This window comes from Lepidochelys kempii, chromosome 25 (assembly GCF_965140265.1).
Source record: "Lepidochelys kempii isolate rLepKem1 chromosome 25, rLepKem1.hap2, whole genome shotgun sequence".
NCBI classification, from domain to species: domain Eukaryota; kingdom Metazoa; phylum Chordata; order Testudines; family Cheloniidae; genus Lepidochelys; species Lepidochelys kempii.
Genome location: NC_133280.1, coordinates 13,898,318 through 13,924,069, shown reverse-complemented (window position 1 = coordinate 13,924,069; position 25,752 = coordinate 13,898,318). Strand labels below are relative to the sequence as shown.

The following is a 25,752-nucleotide window of genomic DNA, read 5'->3' as shown; positions in this document are numbered from 1 at the left end:
CGCGAGGGGGAGAGGCAATTTAGGCTCCGTCTGCGCATATGGGAGATGAGGGGTCCAGAATGCAGGAGCGGGATCTGGGCTGGGGGGTGTAGGCTCCGGGGTGGGGCCAGAAATGAGGGGTTCAGGGTGAGGGAGGGGATCTGTGATGGGGCAGGAGGGTGGGGTGTGGGGAGGGTGAGGGCTCCAGCTCAGGCTGTGGGCTCTGGGATGGGGCCAGGGTTTGGGGTGCAGGAGGGGGCTCTGGATGGGGGTGCTCTGGGGTGGGGCCAGGGCAGGGGTTGGGGTACAGGCTCTGGGCAGCGCTTTCCTCAGGCAGCTCCTGGCATCTGCCTCCAGTTCCTATGCTGAGGTGCAAACCTGCAACTCTCGCACCGCCCCCTCAGCTCCCATTGGCTGTTCCTCTGCCTAGGAGCCAGAGGGAGATGCCAGCAGCTTCCCAGGACTCGCCTGGAGCCAGGTAGGGAGCCTGCCTGCGCCACCGACCGGACTTTTAACAGCCGGGTCAGCAGCACTGCCCGGAGCCACCAAGGTCCCGTTTCGACTGGGCGTTACGGTCAAAAACTGGACACCTGGCAACCCTACCTGCGACAGAATAATCAGTGCCAGGCCGCCCCCCGCCCATCGCCTGGAGCTATGCCCAGGAAACCTTGCGCCCAGGAAACTCTCCCCCACTAGCAGTCAGCCAAGCTGCAGGACGCTGGTTATAAAAACCACTCATTTATTCTCAGGACATGGCCCCAGTTCTCTGGGAAACTTCAGTTTTCACTGGGTTAAGACCCCACGGGGCAGGGGCAGAAGTCACAGTCGGGAGGGGACAGGAGCAGGGACCCACACGCTTTGCACTACGGGCCAGCCAAGCCCCCGCAATGTGTATGAAGGCCAAACGGCAGAGGGAACAGAATGAGCCACATGCTGCACCAGCCCAGGACCCGGCTGATTGAACCAGCTTCCTGCAGCCGCTGGTGAGGAACTAGACTTGGCTGGAGCAGGAGGGAGCCGGAAGCCCACAACTCAGCGCTTTGCAGACCACAGCGTCGCACCTCAGAGCTAGCAAACCCTCGCCCCCGCCGTCAGGGAGGGTCAGCCCTTTGCACCCCCAGGTCTGTGAGCTGGTGGCTTCACCTCCCACCTCGGGGTTGCAGGGGCCAGAGAGATTCCACGAACAGCACCTGGGAGGGGGTAGCAAGAAAATTCTGCCACAATCAGGGGGGAGAGATGGTCCCTTGCCAGAACATGTGCTGAAAATAGAACCAGATCTTCAGTTTCCTGCGACTTCTGCTTTCTTTGGGTCTTTGTATTGCAGGTCGGGGAGGGGATGGATGTTTTATCTCAGCAGCAGATTTAACCTGTGCAGTTCCTGACTCCAGCACAAGGCTACACAAGAAACTGAACCACAGATGGCCTAGGTTCAGAAGAGAGGGTGCGTTGTAAAGCAAGGGGGAGCTGGGGAGAGGAATAGCTGAAGAGCTAGTTTTAAACATAAAACAAACAAACCAAGGCCAGGTTTCAGAGCAGCAGCCGTGTTAGTCTGTATTCGCAAAAAGAAAAGGAGGACTTGTGGCACCTTAGAGACTAACCCATTTATTTGAGCATGAGCTTTCGTGAGCTACAGCTCACTTCATCGGCTTTCATCACTTCATCACTTTCCAAGGCCAGGGTCCTAGGAAACTTTGGGCTTGTTATCTCCTCAAGAACAATGAGCTGATAAAGCCTCAGCAGCCCTTTGTCCCAAGCTCGGGGAACAGCTGGCAGTTTGAGAGACCTCAGGGCTCGGTGGTGCACACTTGTACCTGTCTTGATTGAGCAACAGACATTGCCGGTGGGTCGAGTTTAACAGCAATTCAGATCTCAGGTTTGCCCTCCGCTTGGGCAGAGCGGGGCAGGGTCGTATGTTAGGCTTCTGCCGCGGCCCCATGCCTGTCTGGCCGTGCCAAGCCACAGGCCTGAATTCAAAGGGCCCAGGGCAGTTAGTAAGTATCAGGCGTGTTCTGCAAGGGGCTCGGGAATGTGCCTCAGGCCTGATCTTCAGGGACAGGGCAGCTCTTTGGAAAATCACCCCTTGGTGCCATGCAGGACTGTGCCCCTGGGAGGAGTGGGGGGGCGGTATTGGGGGGCTATTAGTACAGTCAGGACACAGCTGAGCCAGAGAGGCCCCCGTTTGCTCCCTCCCCTGCCAGCAGAGATGCAGTTTTATACCCCGAGTCTCCCGCGCTGACTCGGGGCGAGATGGTGTAGCCTGAAGCCCGCTGGGCACGGCCGGCCTCCTGGCACCTCTCAGGGCGGGGACACCGTCCCACTGGCAGGGCCAAGCCCCCAGGCCAGGCCAATATTTGTCCTGCAACAAGTTCTCACTGGAACATCTGCACAGACAGGTGCTGGGAGAGAGGAGAGGCAGCCACACACGCCCTCCTGAGGTTTTCTACAGCTTCCCCGGAGCTACCCAGAGGGCCAAGGCCACAGTCCTTCAACCTGGTTCATCTCCTCCTTCACCCCTTGCCAGCCTAGCTCATAGGGCAAACGGCACTGCTTCTCTCAGCGGTTTTGAGCGGCTGGAAGCACCAGCCCTGCCAGTCAATATATCCAACAACCAGACCGTTAGCAGCAAGGGACTGGCCAGAGATCCCCTGTGGGCCCAGCTGAGAACACGAGACTCATCCCCCTAGTACTCTCTGCTGCATCATAGCCCCAGAGCTAGGCACGACTCCATTGACATTACGGGACCACAGCTAGTTACGCAGGGGCAGATCTGGCCCCAGAGCTCTGGGGCGGGGAATGCATATGGTGCCTATCTCCTGCTCTTAGCGCCCCCAGTAAAACAGGGGCTGGGGCTGGGACCTAAGCCAAGCTCATCACACCAGAGACCCTACCCATTTCCTGCAGCGTTTGGACCTTTGGCCCCAGAGACGCAGCGTCTGGGCCGAGATCCGGACATCGGCCAAGCCAGTGACATCCTGCCCCAAGATTTGGGCACCCAGGTGGCAACATGCCCATTAGTCAAGGAGGCAGAAATTCTCCCCTCCACGCCACAGAGACCCTGGTCTGGCGGCCTTCTGGCACTTGCTTTCTTGGAGGTAGCTGCCCCAAGGGCATCGCTGCAAAGGGATCCCTGCATCAGCTCGAAATGCCTATTGCAGCCATGGGGAAGGGAGGGGAAAAGCCCCTGACATCCCAGGAACGGCCAACGGGCCAAACCAGTTGGGACAGGACCCAGAAGCCAGTGAGCTGTTCAGCATCTCTGTGCACCCCATGCATACCAGCCAACAGTGTCAGCCGCAAGTCCTGCTGAGGCGCATTCCTGGAAGTCCCGTCCCCTGGAGCCGGGACTTCCTGGAATAGGCATCAAGAGCAAGAGGTGACGGGTCTGGAGCATTCGGGGCACAGCAGCAAAGAACTAGACAGGCGGATCACCCGCTGATGCCCTAGCACCTTCAACCTCGCATTACATCCCTCCCGGTTGCCCCCTCCCCTCAGTTTCCAGGATCCGCTCAGACGCCCTGATAGACCTGCAGCTTCTTCCCGCAGGGCAGGTCCGGCTCGTGAATGGCCCGCCACATCACCAGCATCTCGTAGGGCACGAAGCGGTGCACCAGCAGCAGCTCCTTGTAGTAGCAGGGATCGAAAGACTCCAGCTTGGCAGAGGGCACCCTGACGCCCACGGTCCGGATGCCCATGTGGGAGGCTGGGGCCAGCCCGGCTTTCTGCAGGCACATGCCCAGGTAGACGTCGTCTATGGGGAAGAGCTCGATGCCCAGCGACTCCTTGTAGATGGTGCGGGCGGTGAAGCCGGACATGAGCAACCCGCCGCCCCCGCAGTAGGGCGGGTAGGACTTGAGGGCGGTGATCTGCTCAGGCACATAGTACTTGCTCCACTTCTCGCGGATGGGCCCCACGTCGACGATGAGCTGCCCCACGTAGAGGTGCTTGTCGCCATCGTTGGCGTCCCGCCTGTCCAGCAGGTAGTGCACCAGGTTGTCCGTGTTGGCGAAGACATCGTCGTCCCCGTTGAAGAGGAAGCGGGCGCCGGGGCAGCGGGCCTCCAGCCAGCCATGGAACAGCACCTGCTTGAGGGTCAGGTTGAAGAAGCTGTCGCGGAACGCCCACTGCAGGACGTCCCCGTGCTCCACCGCCTCCAGCCACAGCAGCCGGTTCAGCTTCCAAGCCTCCCGCGTGTCCCCCGCCTCCCCAGAGAGGAAGACCCTGCGGATGCGGACCCCTTGGTACGTCCTCTCTGCTCCCCAGGTCTTGCGGATGATCTCCCGCCGCTCATAGTTCCCAGGGGAGGACTTGATGGCTAGGAGGAGGAAGACCCCCTGGGAGCCCTCAGCCCCCCCGCACTTGTCAGGGGCATCCAGCAGTTGGGGGAACTCCTTGCAGTGCTTGTAGCGAAGGAAGTCCTGGATGTGGCCGGGCAGGCTGGCGAAGCCGGAGATGTTGGCCACCGAGGCGTTCTCCTTGCACTCGGAGACGTGACATGGGATTGTGGGGATGCCGGGCATGGGGGCGGAGGGGCTGGTACTGCTGACTCTCTTGGCAGCCATCATCACCCGCTCGTCCTTGTTGGTGTCGAGAAGGAAGAGGAGGCAGAGGATCCCCACCGCAGTCAGGACGAGGACCTCAAGCTTGCAGCCCCGGCGGGACAGCATCTTCCCCTGCAAGAGAGAGAGAGGCAAGAGCTGAGAACCCACACATGGCTGCACCTCCATCCCTGCTCTGCTGGGGGTGCAAGCACCTCCTCCTCTGCAGCTCCTGCTGCCCAAGCCGGCTGGCTTGCATCCCCTGGGCTCTTCTGTCCATTCATCTCCCCTTAGTTAGAGCCTGGCCCCAAAGCTCAACTCCAAAAGCCATTTTTAGGCATCTGATGTGAAGCACCCGGATTTTCAGAGGTGCCAAGCGACCTTCGTCGCTGACGGAAAGCCTGGCTGCTAAAGCCATCCTGGACTCCTGCCGGTAGGCAGCCAGCCTGGCATCCCCACCCGCTTCTCAGCAACAGCCCCTGATTGGTACTTCTCCACAGCTTATTCGAGGGGTTGATGGGCAGGTTGAGAAAAAACTGCATCAGTGACTGCATCAGTTCGGGGCATTTCTCCGTTCCCACTGCCCCCACCAATCAGTTTAGGAGACTCTCTCACAACACGTGCCGGGAATTAGACATCGCTCCATTGCTGCAGGGATTTGGAAATCAGATTCCCAACACACCTGGGGAAAAACGTCCTGCACACCCTGGATGTCATGACTGATGCTGTGCTGCCCACCAGGGCGCCATGCAGAATATCACAGCAACGCTAGGGGCAGAAGTCAGCACCTCCTCCCACCTAAACCAAGGGAGAAGCTCCATGAAGCAGTATAGGCCCTATGACACACAGTCTAGAAGTTCCAGTTCCACCCAATAGAAGGAAGCAGTGTGCACACACACACACACACACTTTAGACTCCGCCCTCCATTCATACTGTAAGCACAGACACACCCGTCAGGGACTGGAGATCACAGGGGGATGCAAGATGTCCCCCCCAGCCCGGTTACTGCTCGGCGTTGGCATGAGAACCTTGCACTCTAGAGCCCCAGGATCCTTTGCTTCCTAGGCCGGATGGGGCCGTGGCAGCAGCTTGCCCCTCAGCACCCAACAGACCCTCAGGATCAGCCAGGAAGGCCAACGAGCTCAATGGAGAGACTCGTACTGGCGCTTCGGATCAGGCCCCCTTGCGTCTCCCTCACTGCAACTGGAGGGGAGCCCTGGAGAAGCAAGGTGCCCCCCAAGGACAGCAGCTTTATCAATGAGCTACCTGGTGGGTTGAGGCAGGCTCAGCTTCACATAGCTCGGGTCCAGAGGAGGCCTATCTGGGGCTCCAGTCGCTTTGGGACACCAGCTCCAGAGCCTGCGAAAGCCAGCAATTCATCCCTTCTCCCATCCCTGCGGCTGAGAAGACCGGTGATGATGCTGCTGCTTCTCCCACGGGGACGCCACCTGTCGCAGTCACCAACCCTCGCCAGCATAGGAGGATTCGTGAGTCTACACAGAGCAAAACTGGCTCTGCCCGCCCGTTTCTGACTGAAAACAGGGAGGAGGAGGAAGCGGAATCAGAGAATCTCATTTCTCCTGCATCCAACAGAGGCCCGGTGCCGCTTTAAGGGATGACCAAGACATTCAGGGGAGAGCTCTCCAGGGATTTAAAACAAAAAAAAAAACTTGATCAGCAACAGTCCAAGCTCATCTCGATTTTGTTCAAGGTTTGCTGCAGCAAATGCCAACCACAGCCAATGCCTCTTGGGAGGGTGCTTTGGGCAACGCAGCTCCTGGCATGTCCCTCATCAGCCTGGGCCAGAGCCCAGCTCGCATTGCATTGAAAGGAGATTTTAAAATAGCACCATCGGCCGCCTTTCTTGTGTGTGGTTTCGCACCTTGTAGTCTCCTCCCCAAACACTCCCTACTCCCCACACACACACACACACACACACACAGCGTGTTGTATACGTAGACCTTTTCCTTGCTGAATCAGCTTCCTTCTTCTCCCACCATCAGACACCCACTCACAGCAGCCATGCTCACCACGCCCTAATTGTCTCACAATGGAGAAGGGTGGGGTGGGTGCTGCAGAGCACCATTTAAAGTGGGGCATAGATTTGCCCCATCCCCACCTCATCTGACCCTCTTCTTCTCCTGTCAGGTGCCCCACCTCTCGCACCAGCGGCCTTATCCCCCATGGCCCAGAAGCCCCTGCACCCACCCCCTTCCTGGAGTCTCAGTCCTTGCGGGACTCATTCTGCTGTCCCTCCCTGCCCCTTCCTCACCTTACCCCTCGGGTGACAGGTCCGCCCACTTCCCGGCTGGCCCCGGAACTGAGAGGAGCTGCTCCGGTTTTGGCTGTTGGCAGGCGAGGACCCGGCCCACTGTGCTGGCAGAGCGGGACCTGGGTGCACGCCCCCGGCTGTAATGTGTGCAGTGGCTACTCGCCCAATCTCTGTGCTCGCAGCTGCATGGGCACATGGCAAAAAAAACAACAACAACTCACCAGCAAAGGAGGCTGGCAGGAGAGTACAAAAACCAGCCAGGCCAGTCCAAAACCGGCTCCGCTACTCCAAAACCAGCTGGGTGGCTACCCTATCTCATGGACACACTTAACAGTGGTCAGGCCATGGGCCGGGTGCCCCACCGCGGGTCCATGCCCTATGGTCACACACAGACACTCGCATGCTAGCCTCAGGCCACCCTCATCTGCCCCCCCCCAAAGCCTACTGACAAAGAAGGCAGCCCTACAATTAAGAGGCTGAACGAGGAGCCAGGAGCTTGGGGTTTCATTCACTGGGTAGGTCGCTGCAGCGCTCTGGGGCTTTGCCGTCACGACAGAAAGGTGCATTTTTTAACCAAGGGATAAATTGACTCACTCAGCCACATCGCTGCAAAACCACAGTGCAGACAGGGTGTTTGGCATCACTGCGAGGTGGGGGACGATGAAGGGAGCCAGCCTCACGCTCTTAAGCTGCTTGCACCACAAGAACCCTGTCTCTAGCAGCATTTCCCAGGGACAGAACTACCCCTGCTTGCTCCCTCGCCGTGAACTTTGGGGTCAGCGATGACAAAGCCTGCGTCTTAGTTCCCCACGGGTAAAATAGGGTAATCATCCTTCCTTGGTCTGCCTGATCTCCTTGGATTGCAGCTTCTGCCTCTGGCCCCCTATCGGGGTGACAGCATGCACTCATTTAAAGAGCAGTCCCTAGCTAGCCCCAGATAGAGCTCTGGCATGCACATGCCCCCTCACAGAAACACCAGAGACAGCGTTGTCTAGTGGGGCAAGCAGCAGGCTGGGAGCCTGGCGTCCTAATCCCACTTCACTGTGCAGCCTCAGCAAAAAAATAATAAACCCACCCGCTTTGGGGCTCAGGTAGCTTGGTAACCCCCGACTCCCTTGGAGTTTGCAAGGATTAGTCCATGTTAGCAGAGCTTGCTGAAATCCAGCAAAGGAGCCCTGAATAGCAGATTGTGGACATTGGCAGAGCATCTAAAGAAAACCAGAAATCAGATCTGCAGTAAGCTGCATTGCTAATGTATTTGCCACCAGTGGATCTAAATGCATGGTACAGACTTAAATTAACCCTCTCAATGTCACCCACCAGGAAGTAGCCGCTGAGCCTCATGCTACAGCCCTGGGAAAGGATTTGCACAAAGGTTACAGTCAGTAGCAGAGCCAGGAACAGAACCCAGGAGTCCTGACCGCTGGCCCCCCCGCCCCAGATATCACACTTCCTCCCAGCACCAGAAACAGAACCCAGAAGCAGAACGAAGTGAACTGATGTCAGTTCGGGGGGGGGGGGGGGAGGACAAACTTAAAAAGAAGAAAAGAAAAAATTGTTTCCGTTTGAACCTGGAATTTGTCCAATTTTTTCCTCACAAATGTTTGTTTGTTTTAAGTCAAATGAAACATTTTGTTTGTTACAAAATAATTTGGGGGGGTGGGGGGAGAAATGTTTTTTCCCCTTTTTTTAATTTCAATTCGCTACCTGTCTAAATGACACACCATCGCCAAACAAAACCCTGAGAGGTTTCATTTCAAAATGGATGAAAGAGTTTTGACTTCTTGAGAAAACGATGGAATTTTTTTTTAGCTGAAACTATTCACTGAATTCGACCCAAATTCGCAAAGAGTTTTAGTGCCCTGGAAAAAAAAATAAAATGCATTTTTGGTGCATTTATTGTTCATTGAAAAAGCTTTCCCTGGCTCGACCCAGAAGTTCCAAGCCATTTAGGGAAATGGTGAAAATATTTGGGGGTTCTCCTCCCCACATCCCTCAACATTCTCGTATTCCTCTTCTCTTCCCCCCAACAAAAATGTGGAAATATAAAGTCAGTTTTCAAAAAACAAGATTTTGTATTTTCCTGGGTTGCTGTTTTCTTTTAAAAGAAAATCTCCAAATTAAAACATTTTTTCAAACACACAAAAGAAAAAGGAAAATCTCCCCCCCCCCCCCCAGGGTGTTTTTCCTCTCTCATTTTCATGGCTACACCATGGTGGTCTCCTGGCCCAACTGCTCCCCTGCATGCAGACTGCAGCTCAGTCCCAGCTACCGGGGCTCTGCCTGCCCACGGGAGCCAAGCGTTGGCAGCCCCAGTGGCTTCCTGGCAGCTAGGTCTTGTCCCCTCTTCCCCTGAGCTCTGGCCACCGGCAGGGCTGCAGGCCTAGGGGCAGCCCCCCAGGGGCAGCCCCCCAGGGGCAGCATGGTCAGGTCCCCGGATGCAGTGCACCTGCACACGGCGCTGAAGGACAGTGGCTGCCCTTATTTGTTCCAAGGCCTTGTTCTTTGCATGCCCAGGCCTTTATCTCCTCGGCCTCCCAGATGCTGATAAGGCACCTGGTTCCCAGTCCCCACCTGGCCAAGGGGCAGGTTTCTTGAGACGGCTCCTGCCCAGATGTCACTTTTCCTCCAATCCCCTCTTAGTGGGACAAAGGGTTTCACTGGGTGTGACGATGTGACGCAGCAGGGAGGGGGGAGTGTTGACCTGGGAATGTTCCCTGGGGAGGGGAGACCTGAGAGCCTGTCACCTGAACCAGGAGGGGGAGGGGGAGGTAACACCTCTACCTGGGAATGTGAACAGAGGCTGCAGCAGGGAACCTGCTGGGTGGGTTTAGTTTCAGTTTGGGGCTGGGTGGAGGAACACAGGGAACCCCAGGGCTGGGGTCTAAGCTCCCTGCTCCCCCAGAAGGACTTGACTGAGGGGTCCTGGGTGTACCCACAAGCTCTGTTTTGGACTGTGTTCCTGTTGTCCAATAAACCTTCTGTTTTACTGGCTGGCTGAGAGTCTCAGTGGATCCCAGGAAGAGGGGTGCAGGGCCTGGACTCCCCCACACTCCATGACAACTGGTGGCAGCGGTGGGATGTACTGCACCCCGTGAATGGCGCTTCCTGCAGTAAGTGACTGGGGAGCAATAAAACGAAGGGGGATTGACGGGGAACAGGTGTGCTGAAGATTCAGAGAGAGACAGTTTCAGGGGGCAGTTAACCCCTGGGAGCATGTGACCAGAGAGAAGGACTTTTGCAGTAACAGGGTCCCCCGGGGGATTGCAGCAAGCGGTCCCAGGGGCGGAGGAGTCTGCTGCTCGACTCTGGCAAAGAGGTGGTGACCTCAAGAAGGACTGGCACACTAGGGGTTTTTCCTGGAAACTGTGGAAAGCTGCCCGGCCTGCAAGTGGCCAGCAGGGAGATGTACACTAAACGCCCTAAGAGCGACCTGGTGGAGCTGTGCAGGCAGAGGGGGCTGCGCATCGGGAGGTCCACCAAGGAGCAGCTGATTGCCCAGCTGGAGGAGAGGGATCGCTTGGATGACCCAATCCCTGAGGGAAGCCACCCGGCGGACGCAGCGTGGGCCCTGACCGAGCTGGGAGGGGTCAGACTGCTGCCGAGGACATCCCGAGACCCTTCCTAACCTAGGCCTGGGGGAAGCCAGCGAATACCGAGGGCACCCTGACCCCGGCAGCCAGCAGGGGATCCTCACGGCAGAGCTCCCCATCCCTGGAGCGGATGCGTCTGGAATGGGAGAGGGAGATGAAAACGAGGGAGCTGGAGGATCATGAAAAACAACGTCAACATGAGCAGGAGGAGAAGGAGTGGGAATGTCAGGAGAAGGAGAAACAAAGACAGCATGAACTGGAGCTGGCCAGGCTGAGGAGCAGTGGGGCCCCGGCTGCGGTGAGTGCGGGGAGACCCAAGACTGCAAGGAGCTTTGATAAGTGCTTCCTGGCCCAGCGGAAGGAGGGGGAGGACGTAGATAGCTTCCTGACAGCCTTCGAAAATGCCTGCGAGCTGCACAGGGTTGACCCTGCAGACAGGCTCCAGTTTCTCACCCCCTTACTGGACCCCAAAGCCGTGGAGGTGTACAGCCGAATGACAGGGGTGGAGGCAGGGGACTACGAACTGTTCAAAAAGGCCCTGCTCCGTGAGTTTGGGCTGACCCCCGAGATGTACCGGAAAAGGTTCCAGAGTCAGCATAAAACGCCTGAGGTCACCTACCTACAACTGGTCAACCGAATGCAGGGATATGCCCACAAGTGGACAGCTGGGGCCCAAGCTAAAGAGGACCTGCTTGACCTAATCGTACTGGAGCAACTGTATGATCAGTGCCCTTCTGACCTGAGGCTGTGGTTGGTGGACAAAAAGCTCGAGAACCCCCAGCACGCAGGGCAGCTGGCCGACGAGTTTGTGAACAGTCGGTCAGTGGGTAGCCGGGAGGAGTCCCAAAAGAACAGGCCCCCCCGCCCCGCTGCAGAGAGAGAGTCATCAGAGGACCTCCCAGCGGGGAAATAGGGAGAACCCCCTCCCAAGGGGAACGCCTGGCGTCAGGCCCCTCCGACCCGTTCGAGGGGACCAACGAGACCTGAGCTGCTATCACTGTGGCCAGAGAGGCCACGTACGGTCCCAGTGCCCTGGGCTCAGGGACAGACTGATCAGACCCAACCTACCCAGAGTTAACTGGGTAGGGACCCAGGTGGACGAGGGGCAGACGACCCAGGCAAGGGGGGCTGCCAGTTTACCACCTGCTCAGGAGGGAAGAGTACCCCCAGCCAGCCCCGCCAGAGGGCTGGAGGCTCTGGGCTCAGGGTGCTCGGTTTACAGGGTGGGCGTGGGGCTGTCCCTCCAGAGAGAGTGCCTTGTTCCCCTGGAGGTGGATGGGAGGAAGGTCAATGGATACTGGGATACGGGCGCGAAGGCGACACTGGCCCAGCCCAAGGTGGTGGCCCAGATCGGGTGGTGCCCAACACCTACCTGACCCTGACGGGGGTGGGCGGAACCCCATTCAAGGTGCTCGTGACAAGGGTACACCTGAAATGGGGGGGCCAAGGAGGGCCCCAAGGATGTGGGGATACACCACCATTTGCCCACTGAGGTTTTGATGGGGGGGACCTAGAGGACTGGCCAAGCAACCCCCAGACCGCCCTGGTTGTGACCCGTAGCCAGAGCCGGCGAGGGGCGCTGCACCCTGACCTTGGGGAGGGTACCACACCGGAGGCGCAGGACCCTACCCTGGTGGGGAGGGAGCGCCGAGGGGCACGGCTCGGAGAGGCTGTGGCCTCAGACCCGGCCAGTGAGAGGGAGCCGGTCCCCATCCCTTCCCCAGCCGCTGAGTTCCAGGCCGAGTTGAGGAAAGACCCCTCCTTGCGGAAGCTCAGGGACCTGGCCGACCTCAGTGTGGTAGGGACCATGAGGAGAGGCTGCCAGGAGAGGTTCCTGTGGGAGAAGGGGTTCCTGTACCGAGAATGGGCTCCCACAAGGGAAGTAGAGTCCTGTGGGATCAGGAGGCAGCTGGGGGTCCCCCAGAAGTATCGCCGCAGGCTCCTGTACCTGGCCCATGACATCCCCCTCGCAGGGCACCAGGGAATCCGGCGCACCCGGCAGAGGTTGCTACAGAACTTTTACTGGCCCGGGGTCTTTACCACAGTCCGGCAGTATTGCCGATCCTGTGACCCTGTCAGAGGGTGGGGAAGGCCCGGGACAAGGGGAAAGCGGCTTTGAGACCTTTGCCCATCATAGAGGAGCCTTTCCAGAAGGTGGCCATGGACATCGTGGGGCCTCTCAGCAAGACGACCCGGTCAGGGAAGAAATACATTCTGGTGGTGGTAAATTTTGCCACCCGCTACCCCGAGGCAGTGCCCTTAGCTTCCATTGAAGCAGACCCCGTGGCCGACGTGTTCCTGACCATTTTCAGCCGAGTGAGGTTCCCCAAGGAAGTCTTGACAGACCAAGGATCCAACTACATGTCGGCCCTGCTCCGGTGCTTGTGGGAGAAATGTGGGGTCTGGCATGACTGGGCCTCAGCTTATCACCCCCTGTCCAATGGGCTGGTGGAGAGGTTTAACGGGACGCTAAAGATGACACTGAAAACCTTTATGAACCAGCACCCGCAGGATTGGGACAAGTACTTACCTCACCTGCTGTTCGCGTACAGGGAGGTGCCCCAGGAGTCGACCGGATTTTCGCCTTTCGAACTGTTATATGGAAGGAGGGTGAGGGGCCCCCTGGACCTGATGAGAGACGAGTGGGAGGGGAAGGCCACTCCCCATGGAGAGTCAGTGGTGGAGTATGTCCTGATCTTCCGAGAAAGACTGGCTGAATTCATGGGCCTGGCCAGGGAGAATCTGGCCAGAGCCCAGAAGAAGCAGAAGGTCTGGTATGACCACACGGCGCGGGCCCGTGTCTACGCACCGGGGATCCGGTGATGGTTCTCATCCCCGTGAGAAAGAACAAACTACAGGCCGCCTGGGAGGGCCCTTTCAAGGTTGTCAAGCAGCTCAATGAGGTAAACTACGTGGTGGAGCTGTCGAACCGGGCGCACCACCGCCGGGTGTACTATGTGAATATGATGAAGCCATATTATGCCAGGGGGAATGTGGTGTTGGCCGTGTGTGGACAGTGGGAGGAGCAGGGAGATGACCCTTTAGTAGATCTATTCCCTGGGACCAGGGCTGGTTCCCCCCTGGAAACAATTCCCCTCTCGGATCAGCTAACCCCTGCCCAGCAAGCTGAGGTCAGGGGGGTGCTGCATCCGTACTGACAGCTGTTTTCCAACCAGCCTGGACGCACTAACCTGACTCCCCCTTCCGAGTCACAGGGAAAACTGCTCAGGACCTGGAAAGAGAGGTCTGGGACATGCTGGCTTTGGGGGTGATCCAGCCATCTGCCAGCCCTTGGGCCTCGCCGGTGGTGCTGGTCCCCAAAAAGGACGGGTCGGTCCGGTTCTGTGTGGACTATCGGAAGCTCAATGCCATCACTGTATCGGATGCCTACACCATGCCCAGGCCTGACGAGCTCCTAGACAAGCTGGGAGGAGTTCGGTACCTTACTACCATGGACCTTACAAAGGGCTACTGGCAAGTGCCGCTGGATGCAGATGCCCGGCTGAAATCGGCCTTTATCACCCCTCTGGGGCTCTACGAGTTCCTGACCCTGCCTTTCGGCCTCAAGGAAGCGCCGGCCACCTTCCAGCGCCTGGTGGCCCAGCTACTGAGGGGGATGGAGAGTTTTGCCGTGGCGTATATTGATGACATCTGTGTCTTTAGCCAGACCTGGGAGGACCACGTGTCCCAGGTTAGACAAGTGCTGGACCGACTCCAGGGGGCTGGGCTGACTGTAAAAGCGGAGAAGTGCAAGGTGGGGATGGCTGAAGTATCTTACCTGGGCCATCGGGTGGGGAGCGGCCGCCTAAAGCTGGAACCAGCTAAGGTGGAGGTGATCAGAGACTGGCCCACTCCCCACACCAAAAAGCAGGTCCAGGCCTTTATTGGGATGGCAGGATACTACCGAAGATTTGTGCCCCACTTTAGCGCCATAGCCACCCCCATCACTGAGCTATGCAAGAAGGGGAAGCCAGACAAGGTGGTCTGGACTGAGCAGTGCCAGGAGGCTTTCCGGGCGCTGAAGGAGGCTCTGGTCAGTGGCCCAGTTCTGGCAAACCCAGACTTTGACAAGCCCTTTGTGGTGTTCACCGACGCCTCAGACATGGGACTGGGGGCGGTGTTAATGCAGGAGGATGAAAAGGGGGAGAGAGACACCCCATCGTGTACCTGAGCAAGAAGTTGCTACCCCGGGAGCAACACTGCGCGGCCATCGAGAAGGAGTGCCTGGCCATGGTGTGGGCCCTCAAGAAACTAGAGCCCTATCTCTTCGGGCGGCACTTCACCGTGTGTACACCGACCACTCTCTCCTGACCAGGCTGCACCAGATGAAAGGAGCCAACGCCAAACTCCTGAGATGGAGCCTGCTCCTGCAGGATTACGACATGGACGTGGTCCACGTGAAGGGAAGTGCCAACCTGATAGCGGATGCGCTGTCCCGGAGAGGGGGCCCCGAACTTCCCCAGGTTACCCCACTCAGTTCAGTCTCGAAGGGGGGAGAGATGTGACAATGTGATGCAGCAGGGAGGGGGGAGTGTTGACCTGGGAATGTGCCCTGGGGATGGGAGACCTGAGAGCCTGTCACCTGAGCCAGGAGGGGGCGGGGAGGTAACACCTCTGCCCAGGAACGTGGACGGAGGCTGCAGCAGGGAACCTGCTGGGTGGGTTTAGTTTCAGTTTGGTGCTGGGTGGAGGAATGCAGGGAATCCCAGGGCTGGGGTCTAAGCTCCCTGCTCCCCCAGAAGGACTTGACTGAGGGGTCCTGGGTGTGCCCACAAGCTCTGTTTTGGACTGTGTTCCTGTTGTCCAATAAACCTTCTGTTTTACTGGCTGGCTGAGAGTCTCAGTGAATCCCAGGAAGAGGGGTGCAGGGCCCAGACTCCCCCACACTCCGTGACACTGGGGTCTAAAAGTCTTCTTCCCCCACACTGCACTGGGAGCAGGGAGGCACCTGAGCAAGTCCCCTCGGGGCGGTTTGTGGGCAGTCTGATCCTCTGCCCACGCTACGCTGCCATTGTTGGCAGCCTGTCCAGACATTCCCTGGAGGTGCCCATGGGGCACAAGGTCCAGAGCTTCCCAACGTACCGTCTCTACTAGCAGGTGGGTTAGAGCCACCGCCCGGGCTCTCTGTGGTTTGCATTGGCATCACCTTACCCTACGGTTCAACACTAGGTCACTTTCCCGTCACGCTGCCATGCGCGTCACCCCCGTGCAACGGCCACTCCCTGCGCTGATCAGGGAAAAGGGGGATTCTCTGGCGTCATCCTGAAATAAGCAGAACGACTCAGAAACATGGAAGCTGTCTCGTTTGGGGGTCAGCATTCAGCCCTGCGGCTGCCACTGGCTGCTTTCTGGGACTCTAGGTCTGGGTCCCTCAAACCTCCCAGCCCTGCCCCCTCTGCTGGACGACAGCCCCTGGGATTAGGTTGGGCAGCGTTCGGCCTTTCGCATTCTGATGGAGACGAGCGACGTTCATGTTTAAGCTTTTTTAAAAAAAATCATCAATTGAAATTTTCACATTTGTGAGAAACTCCTGGCGGCTCGGACAATTATCTACTGTTGAGATTCAAAAAGTTCCAGCTTCGTAGCCATCAAAACACAAATTGTCAACGTCACATATCAAGATGCCCAAAGGGAGCCGCCTTACTGCCAACCCTACCTTCTCCAGCAGCCCTGTTCTCACTTTGCCGCTCCATTAACCTCAGTCATCATCATCTGTGGAAACAGTTTGCTGGTTTGGGGGTCTGGTAAAATTGACATTTGCTGATCACCATGGAAGGAGTGGCCCCAGGAAGGCACCCCGTGCCTCTAGGGAGATGTAGCCTGGCCACAAATCAATCTTTTCCCATCAAACACGCTGATTTTTCAATGGGAAAATATTTCAGTTGATTTTCCCCCCAGTAGCCCCCTGTATCTGGAGCCCTGCTTTATCTGGAGTCAGTGCCTGTAATTCATCCTCGGGGTCTCCTCTCGGGCAGAGTTAAGGCTCTGTGTTCACCATCACTCATGCTCGGCCTTTCCTGGTTTCCCCGTGTTTGAATTTTAACCATTAAACTCTCTCTGTCTGCAGAGGTGCAAATCGCAGAGGGCAGCAGCCTTGGCTCTGCATTAACTAGTCTTTGTGGGGGTTCATGGGTGCTCTAAGCTGGGCCTAGGACCCCAACTCTTGGAGCCACAGGATGACACCAGATTCTCAGCGTCCAAAAACAGAAAACATTTCTGGCCCACATGGTTCCCACAGAAGCTCCAAACACAACCTGTGGAGCAAGGCTCGCAGAGGGTCCCAGACAATCACTCTGAGAGCAGGGGCAGCTGCCCTGAGCTTAACTGACACAGTGATGGCTGCCTGAATCCGCCAAGAGACAATTGCTCCTCGTGGCCAGGGGGGGGGGGGGGCGACTGCCCCATACATCTCAAAGAACTATTAACTCCAAAACCAACTGCTTCCTGCGATCCCCCCCCCACACACAGCTAATCCTGGGAGGAGAGGGGCATTCACACCCCCTCCCCCTATCACTGTCACTCAAAGTGGGGAGCAGGGCCGTGGCACGGGGAGAGGCCAACGGCACAGGAGCCGAGCGGCGGGAGAGCCTTCGGGCTGCAGCATCCCTAGGGCCTTGCCTTCACCTCGCCACACCCCGACCCGCTCACCGTATTAAACCACGTTCCTCACAGGGGGGTAACGACGCGTGCCGGCTCCAAGGGTGCCAACTCAGACGGGCAGAGTCACCCACCCATCGAGAGCAGCATCTCAACACAGGAGAGACGGCGCCAGCTGCTTCAGTCACTTTGGGGGCGCGCCGAGCAGCGGAAAGGGGCCACCTCCCCCACGTAGCTATGGTGATGCCAGCCTGGCAAATCCCCCTGCGCCACTCGAGCCTCCACGACTCGCTGGCAGCATCTGGAGCCCTGCTCGGTGTATTTATTCTCCAGAGGCACGCCACGCACCTGTCCAATCAGCCGAGCCCCAAGCAAGCATCTCCCAGGGTGTTTGCTTAGCTCCAGCTAAACTTTCCTTCAGCAAGCTGGCCCCGTGACAGGCAGAGCCTGGCTGTTACTTCACAAGGGACCTTCCTGAGGCCAAGGAGTGCCAAGTGCCTCTTGCCAGGCATCACATGCCCCTTGCCAGCTGCCACGTGCCCCCACAGGAGTGCACATCCCTGGCAGAACCTCAGCCCCTGTGCAGGATCAGGCCCTAAGCAACTTGCACCACCCCTGGTCTGGGCTGCAAGGAGCGCCCTGCCCTGGCGCACGCCAACCAGAGCAGCCCTGAGAACGCTCCTAGGTTGCATCCCTGCATCATTGGCCCCCAGGGGGCTTTGCAGGGGCGAAGACTTGCCAGGGTGCAGGCCTGCACTGCCCACCCCAAAACCCACGCCGGACCTGGCAGCACAGACTCTGCTCCTGGTGGAGAGGGTCCCCCAGCTGGGCCTGGCGCCCGTTTGCACCAGCCTAGCTGGTCCCAGCTCCTGGCTAGCATCCCCCCGCCCCCCTCCCCAGCATGAGCCACAAAGCCCCTCCCCTCCAATTCCTGGGACAACTCACGCCAGAAGCTCTGGTCGGGGATGGCTCAGCCTCAGGGACCCCCTGGGCAGATGGAAGCCAGCAGCGAGGCAGAGAAGCCTGGCGTGAGGGGTCAGGCAGCAGAAGCGGCAAGATCAAGGGAGACTTTGAAGAGGGTGGAAGCAAGGAAACGCCCATCCCCCAAATCTCCCCTCGCCCAGGGGCTGGGCTGCTTTGCAACCCAGCGCCTTGGCACTGCTGCACTCCCTCCTCTCAGCAGCCTCCGCACCCACTGGAGCAGCAAGATGCAAAGCAGCCAGTTCACTTAGATCACCAGAACCAGCCGAGCAAGGAACGTGCTTGTTTGACAGCTAGAGCCCCACCGGGCAGAGGGCTCGCCCGGCACACGATGCAGCCACCTCTTGGGTGGGTCACGGCGCCACCGCTCCGGAGCGAAACAGAGCCCTGCATCCAACCCAGACCGCATGGAGGAAGCGCCGAGGAGGCCTTAGCCAGGGGACAGCCCCGCCCTTTGCAGAACGGGGCTGTGGGGGAGTTAATCCCGCATTTTAAATGTCAGCCAACAGCCTGGTTACACCTGGACACTGCAGAAGGGAGACAGCACCTTCCTGAGAGGGCTCCTGTCCCCGCCCTTACCCCGCCCCGCCCAGCATCGGGGAGCAGCCAGCAGAGCAGACACCCCTCTGCTGACTCCAGGGCCTCATGGGGTACAGGAATTCCCCCTCCCTCCAACCCAAGGCCTGGTCGGCACGGAAGTCGTCACCCCCCGGCAAGGCAACACTGGACCTAAGAGAGCCCCCACCCTGAACCCAACTATTCAGCTTAGCTCCCTAGCACATGGAGAATCTGCCCTGCACCCCCTGGCAGCACAAAGGACAGGAATTGCCCCACAATGCCCCCAGCCCGGGCCCCAGGCAGCCAGCTCTGCAGCAGCACCAAGCTGAGCTGCCCTGGCATGGAAGCCAAAGGCTGTCAGATCATCGTCCCAGCAGGTGGTTTTGCAGCCACCGAATTGGGGCTGGTGCCGCGCCAGCCTGTTAACACCAGGCCCAGGTCCCAGGATGTGGGCCTGGCATCGAGGACAGCTGGGAGTCTGCCAGCCTCCTGCTTATCCCAGTCACTGGTGCGGCTAATTCCTGGGTGTCCAACAGGGTAGGTCTGCCTAGAAGTCGCTCCTGCTTCCCTGGCTGAGCCCCCAGAACAAGGTCAGGATCCACCCCGGGGGCTGCCCCCGCCTGAGAGGCTGGGACAGGTCAGCTGGGTCCTGCCCCACTGGGTCCCTTAAAGCCCTTAGCTCTTTAACCCTTTAATACCCAGCCTTGGGGTCAATGGGACGTCCTCCTCTCCTGTCTCCCAGACTGTCCAAGGCTCTAGCCCCGCTCCTGGGGCCGGTCTACACTGCACCTTGCACCATGCTCTGGAGCAGGCCTGAGCTACTTGTCCAAAGCCCATGTTGGCTGCTAGCTCCCGGCCCAGGGCTCAGAGCACACCTCACCCTCCCGAAAGGCCGGGGAAGGGGGCTCCTGCACGGGGGGGAATTGTGGGACATTGGGGATGGGGGAGACAAAGTAAAAAAGATAGAAGAGCAACGGCCGGGGGAGGCAAGAGCTATCACCCAGAGACACACGTGAGCGGCATGGGACCGGCACCCTCCTGGTCAGGGAAGATTACACTTCACTTCAGGAGCATGAGGAGCCTTGAGGGAGCAGAGACGAAACAGAAACGGCAGCTGGCATCATCTCAGAAACCAGCTGGGAGTTCAGGAAGCACCCGAGGCAGGGCCAGGGCCAGGGCTGCAGCAAGGAGCTAATGCCACCGCAGGAAACATGCACCGGGGCCAGGAGGGGAGATGCCAGGGCTGGGGAGTTCGGACCCGGGGAACCAAGGGGACGGATCCCCAGCTGGCCACACTCAGCCGAGCTCTACCGAGTCTGACCTGGCCCCATGGAACAGGTAGATACGGGGTGTGGACGAGGTCGGGGAGTTTCTTCCTCAGGCCCATTGCTGGCTTTGTGCATCTGTGAGCTCTCCCCTAGCTGAAGGAAGGAGGAACCCTCTGGGACTGGGCTGTGATGGCTCTTCATCGAAAACAGCAAGCGTGGGGCCATTTGTCAAGGGTCAAAAATCTGTAGCCCCGAGGAGACTTTCTGTACCTTTGGCTGGTTTTATTCCACCCTCCCAGCCAATCATGGTACGCGTTCCCCTCAGCAAGAAGCCACGGCAGGGACGCAGCCATGAGTAGACCGAAGGAAGGGGGAATTAGGCATTATATTAGAATATACTACCTGCCTCTAAGGTACCTGCTCGCCTCGCAGTCTGTGGTGTCTTTCTCCTCCCAGCGCCCATTACAGAGGGGGAACCGCAGCGCAGCGTGGCTGAGATCACCCAGGCAGTCTGGAGCAGATCAGACTTGAATCCAGGGCTCCCCCGCCCACTGCACTAACCACTGCACCATCCTGCCTCCCTTGCAGCCTGATCTCAGCTCCCTTGGACTGGGAGCAGCTGCGTGGGGAAGCCGCTAGTGCTGGCAGGGACGGGAGAGAAGAGGGCAGCATCCTGCTGCCAGGGCCTGATCATTCAGATCTTCTCCGACAAGGCCTGGCAGATGGGGCCAGGTTTCGAAAACACTGCGGCACTCACTATCCAGATGGGATTTTCAAAGCTACCATTCGGGCCCCTTAGCAGCCAGACTCTGGGGATCCCCCCCGGCGGGCACAGTGCCCTGCTCGGCACAATCTCTGGTGCCATCCCAGGCCAGGTCTCTCCCGCCACCAACACAAGCTCATTCCCAGGAGAAGGGAGAGGATCTCCTCCACCCCCACCGAGTCCATAGATCGCCTGGAGGGGACACGGCTACATCTCGGGCCTCTTTGGGGCGGGCACAGCCTGGGTCCCTTCTGCCCCAAGACGCTCCCCCATCCCAGCTCCCTTTTAGCCATTCATGAGAAACAAGAAAAGGAGGACTTGGGGCACCTTAGAGACTAGCCAATTTATTTGAGCATCAGCTTTGGTGAGCTACAGCTCACTTCGCCGGATGCATTGAGTGGAATTTCCACTGAATGCGTCCAATGAAGTGAGCTGGAGCTCACGGAAGCTTATGCTCAAATAAATTGGCTAGTCTCTAAGGTGCCACAAGTCCTCCTTTTCTTTTTGCGAATACAGACTAACACGGCTGCTACCCTGAAACCTGTCATGAGAAACAGGAGCTCCGGCATTTGTTGCATACAAAGGAAGAAACCTCCCCAGCTCAGGCAGGAAAACCCAGTGGCCTGTTACTGCCTGGAGCTTGAAGCCAGGAAAAAGGGAGTTGATCTGGAAAGGGAAGAGGGCAGCTGACTGGAACAATAGCAAGGAAACCCTCCTAGTCCCTCCAATTCTGCCCCCCTGCATAGCCCACTCTGCTTCTGCAAGGCCCCCCCAGAGACACAGAGCAAAGCGCAGCCCCCCCATCTCCCCCTACAACAGGGTAGCTACTCACTGCGGGGTGCGGATTCCAACGCTGTGGAGCAGCAGGTGACTGGGACCTGGCCACTGCAGGCTAACGAGGCAAGCAGGGTGTTTGCCCCCTCCCACTCAGGAGGAGTTCAGCTGGCAGCTGTGCAGCGGCTGCTCCAGCCAGCTCCCCGGGAAGGGGCTGGGTCAGAAGCCGCTGGCAAAGTGCCACCAAGGCGTGCCTCAGGCGTGCGTGCCACCGGGCAGATCCCTGCTCAAGGGGGCTGCTCAGAGCTAACCCTGGGGCCTCAGAGCAGAGTGGGGTCAAACGGGAAGTTCTGCCCTGTGAGGCAGCAGGCAGGGCCCCGAGCTAGCGCTCCGAGCTGGGCTTTCTTCCTGCTTCGTGACCACTTCCCCTTGCAATGCCTCAGTTTCCCCTCCCCCCTTTGTCTGGCTGGCCTCCTTAGATTGTAAGCTCTTTGGAGCAGGGACTCAGCATGTATTTGTGCAGTGCCTGGCCCCACCCTGCTCCCTTCTGGGGCCTCTAGGTGCTGGGGTAATACCTCTACATTAGAAGAATCTGGCATTTTGCGAGGAAACACGTAAGCAAATGCCATAGCTTTAGACCAAGCCGACGCTGCCAAGGGCAGGAACAGCCCAGGTGATCAGGACAAAGAGGTTGCAAAAACGGGCTTGAGCCTGCTCTCCGAACTCAGCAGGCACCTGGCCCCGGCGAGGCTGTAACATACCTTGCAGACAGGCGAAGGCTGCAGCCAGCTGACACAGAAACCCGCAGCACCAGAGCAAAAAGCAGGGAACGCTACCACAGGGCCAAGAGGAGCCTCTCCATTAGCTGGCAGGAGTAGTATGACTTTTATCCTTGACAGAAACAACTCTCTTAGGCTATAGCAGTGGGGTCTGCTTGCTATTTTGTTGCCAACACAACTGATAGGAAAGACGCTGATAGGAAAGTCGTCCCCTCCCCGCACAAATTAACCCCCAGAGGAGCCATTCAGCAGGAGGGCTGGGGTTGCCCCACCCCCATAGCCCCTCCCCGGTGTGTCACTGGCTCTTCAGCACCTGCCCCCAGTGGAAGAGACCACCCCTTTGCCTGGGGAGTTTGTTCCCACGCCCTTGTGCTCTCGCTGCTTTCCCAGCTGCATGGGAAGGTGATTGGCGATGGCCGGGAGCGGATAACAGTCCCGGCCTCCCCGGGGCAGGAACGCTTGGAGATCCCCAGCCGGGAAGGGCAGGGCTTAGCCTCAGGCATTTCCTTTTACAACAACTGAAGGTTGCTGCTTTGATTCTTTTGGGGGGGGGAGGGAGCAGCTGAGGCTGGAAACCCAGCTGGAAAGCCCCCTTGAGCTGCCTAATGCTGGACCCCTCACTGGTCCCCTTCACCTCCTCCCACAGAATTTTCTGTAAATGCCAAGGCAGGACAGGCAAATTGGGGGAAGCTGGGGGATCAGGCCCTGCCCCTAGCTCCCCTGTAGGGGGACATGGACACACACATGCACCCGTTCCCCCACTCCCCTGGCTTGGCACGCCTACCTGCACCTCCAGCCGCCTCGAAGCAGCAGCAGCCGGAAGGGTGTTTTCAGTAACTCAGGAAATGATCTAGAGTCTGTGCCCAGAGCCCTTTGCCGCATCCCAGCCTAGGGTGGGGGTGGCAGCTTTGTCTGCAGTGGGCTCCTGGGCTGCTGGAGGAGTAACCAGGCCCTGCCCTTCAACCCCCTCCCCAGCAGAGTTAGGAGGTAGGGCCCTGCCCCCAGTCTATGGAATGGGGAAACTGAGGCAGCACGGGGCAGGGTTTTGCCTGCAGAGGCTCAGCAGGTGGGTGGCAGAGCAGGAAATTGAACCCAGGAGCCCCAGCGGCTCCATCATTGTGCTAGGTGCTGTACAAATGTTAGTAACCCAGGTCAACGCCCAGGGCCGGCAGCTCGTTGGGGTGGGCGGAGAAGGTGCCAGTGAGGCTGCCATGGCACCCGCAGTCATTCCGGGCTTGTGCCCCAGCCGCGCACAGCACAGAGGGCGCTGGCGGGCTCAGTACAGACAGCCAGGAGAGGGGCAGGACCTTTATCCCGTCCGCGGCTGCCGGAGGCCCCTGGCAGCACTCGGCCCAGTTGGATGCAGAGGAGGAGGAGGAGGAGGGTGCAATGGTTCGGTTCGGGCACTGCCCTGGGACCTGCGAGAGCCGGTTTGAGTTCCCTGCTCCGTCCCTGCTCCCTTGGGCACCGGCTGCAGTGCACCAAAAGCCCAGTTTAGCAGGAGCTCTGAGGGCTCGGCCGGGAGCCGTCCAGAGCGTGTGGTCCCGACTCTCCCTCCCTCCAAAACTCCCTTTTCTCCACCCCTCCCTGCCTGCCCCCCCAGTTGTCCTGGAGCCCATCCCCTTATTCCTCAACTGCTCCTGGACCAAGCCCAGCTGGGAATTCTCCCTCTTGCCTCTGAGTGGCTTTGCCCAGCCAGGCCATGGCCTAACGCCCCTGTGATGGGCATACCAGCGTTTGGCTCTTAGGTTGCCTGGCATTCACAGACCTCGAGGCTGGGGTGGGGGTGGGGGGTCCGGCACTGTCTGTTTCCCCTGCCACCACCCTGGGATCCTGGATGCAGCATGTGTTGTGGGACAGACCCATCTTCTCCCGCCAGCCGCCTCTAGCCCTCCCACCCTGCCCCACAGGCCCCAGGTAACAGCAGGATGGATGACCTACAAAAACACTGATTCTATCCCAGTTTGTGGGGGACCCCAAGGAAGTTAACCCGAGAGCTCCTGGGGCGGGGGCACGGTTGCTTGCAAGCACTGCAGCTACGGGGCTGCCCCTCATGTCTCTTGCACAGGGGCAGGGCTGATCATGGGTTTGATGTGGGGTGGGAGCTAGGTGCAGCATCTCAGCAATGCACAGCAAGCCTGGGGGCTGGGTAGGCAGAGATGGCTGGAGCCAGGCAGTGTGTGGGGTGGGGTCCCCCCAGGCGTAGGCTGACCAGAGACCCTGCACTTCTGGCCTGTGCTCTATTCAGAGCAGGGCAGGTGGCAAGGACTGGTTTGCGCTGCCAAGCCCCCCAGGATGGAGATTACACAGCCCTGGGCAAGAAGGGGATCAGCCCAGCTCCCCCTCCCAGGGCCGCAGGGGGAAGAGAGGCCTTGGCAGAGCCTTGGAGCATGGTGCAAGGAGCAGCGCAGGATGGCCCCACGCCCGGCTTCCCTAGCGGCCGCGAGGTGACAGGCCGAGCTCCGGTCCCACGGCCCCTTTGGGCCTGGCTCTCGGGGCTGAGCCTGCCAGGTTGTGCCTACGCCGCAGTGGGGCAGAGCGCCCCCCCCCCAACCCCTAGTTTAACCAGGCTCCCAGACAGCCCCAGAACAGCACCTTGGCCACAGCAAGGCTGGAGGCTGAGCGACCTCGAGAAGATGAAAGGGCCCAGGCCCCATTCCCTGATACCCCACAGTGTGCAGCCTGCACCCCCGAGACAGGAAAGGCCCTGTGTCCCCTTCCCCACCCCTCTGATTGCCCCCAGGCCTTGGCCTTTGTCTACGCCTGAGGTTAATTGGGAACAACTCGTGTGCTTGAACTCCCCCCACCCAACTCCACATTAACGTCCCCATGTAGACAAAGCCAGGTCTGGCTCCTCGCTATCGCCCTCCCGTGGGGGCGGCGAGCACAACACTCAGCGTGGCTGCAGCAGACAGGCTATCCCAGCGGCAGGGCCTGGATCCTGGGACTGCCCTGGGCTCCAGCCAGGGCCCACCCCAGAGCACAGCCTGCAGGTCGGCTGCAAACACGAGCCCTGAGCCGTCCCTGGGAGAGGACCGGCAGCGCCAGGGCCAGGGCGAGGGAGCAGGAGGGAGGCGTGCACCCCTGCACTTCGGACCCAGTTTGACAAGCGCTGAGGTTGAGCACGGCGGTACCTCGGCGAGGGGTGGGCAAGGAGAGGAAAACAGCAGCTGTGGAGCAAAGGAGCCAGCCAGCTCCCACCGTAACCAGACAACCTGGCCCCCCCATAACTCCCACAGCTCGTGCTTCAGCCATGGCGGGGGGACCAGATCCACAAGGGGGAGTCTCTGTAGGTGGATCCAAGAACCAGGCCTGCTCTCTGGCACAAGCTGGGAGTCTCCCTTTCCAAGGGGGCAGCAATCCCCCTTACTTCCTCCAGGCCCGGCGTGCACTAGTAAATACCCCACTCGGCCTGGAACAAACAGCTGGGGCCGGGCCAGACTAGCTAACAGGCAGGCGATTAATTAGCAGAGAGTTTGGCGCGCCTCTTGCTACATGAAAGCTGGCAGCAGGTTCCGCCTTGATCGTGGCAGGATTTCAGGGCATGGAAAAAGGGGCAGCGGAAGCAGACGGGTCGTTTTATTAGAAAATAAAGTGTTTATTAAAAGGGTGATGACCCCCCCCAGCTTCCCCTCCTCCCCCCACCCCCGTA

The 25,752-nt window shown here is 59.0% G+C and overlaps 1 protein-coding gene across 1 annotated transcript; it reads right to left on the bottom strand.

Annotated features, from left to right (window-relative positions):
• Positions 1-1,561: 1,561 nt before the first annotated feature.
• On the bottom strand, positions 1,562-21,698 carry B3GNT3 (UDP-GlcNAc:betaGal beta-1,3-N-acetylglucosaminyltransferase 3). The gene is made up of 2 exons (XM_073323713.1): positions 21,380-21,698; positions 1,562-4,649 (listed from the first exon to the last, which is right to left on the bottom strand). Exon 2 carries the CDS (start codon positions 4,641-4,643, stop codon positions 3,486-3,488), a length of 1,158 nt encoding a protein of 385 aa, XP_073179814.1. The 5' UTR covers positions 4,644-4,649; positions 21,380-21,698; the 3' UTR covers positions 1,562-3,485.
• Positions 21,699-25,752: the final 4,054 nt, after the last annotated feature.

Coding starts and splice junctions, on each gene's coding strand:
- B3GNT3 (XM_073323713.1), bottom strand. CDS start 4,643: ATGCTGTCCCGCCGGGGCTGCAAGCTTGAGGTCCTCGTCCTGACTGCG.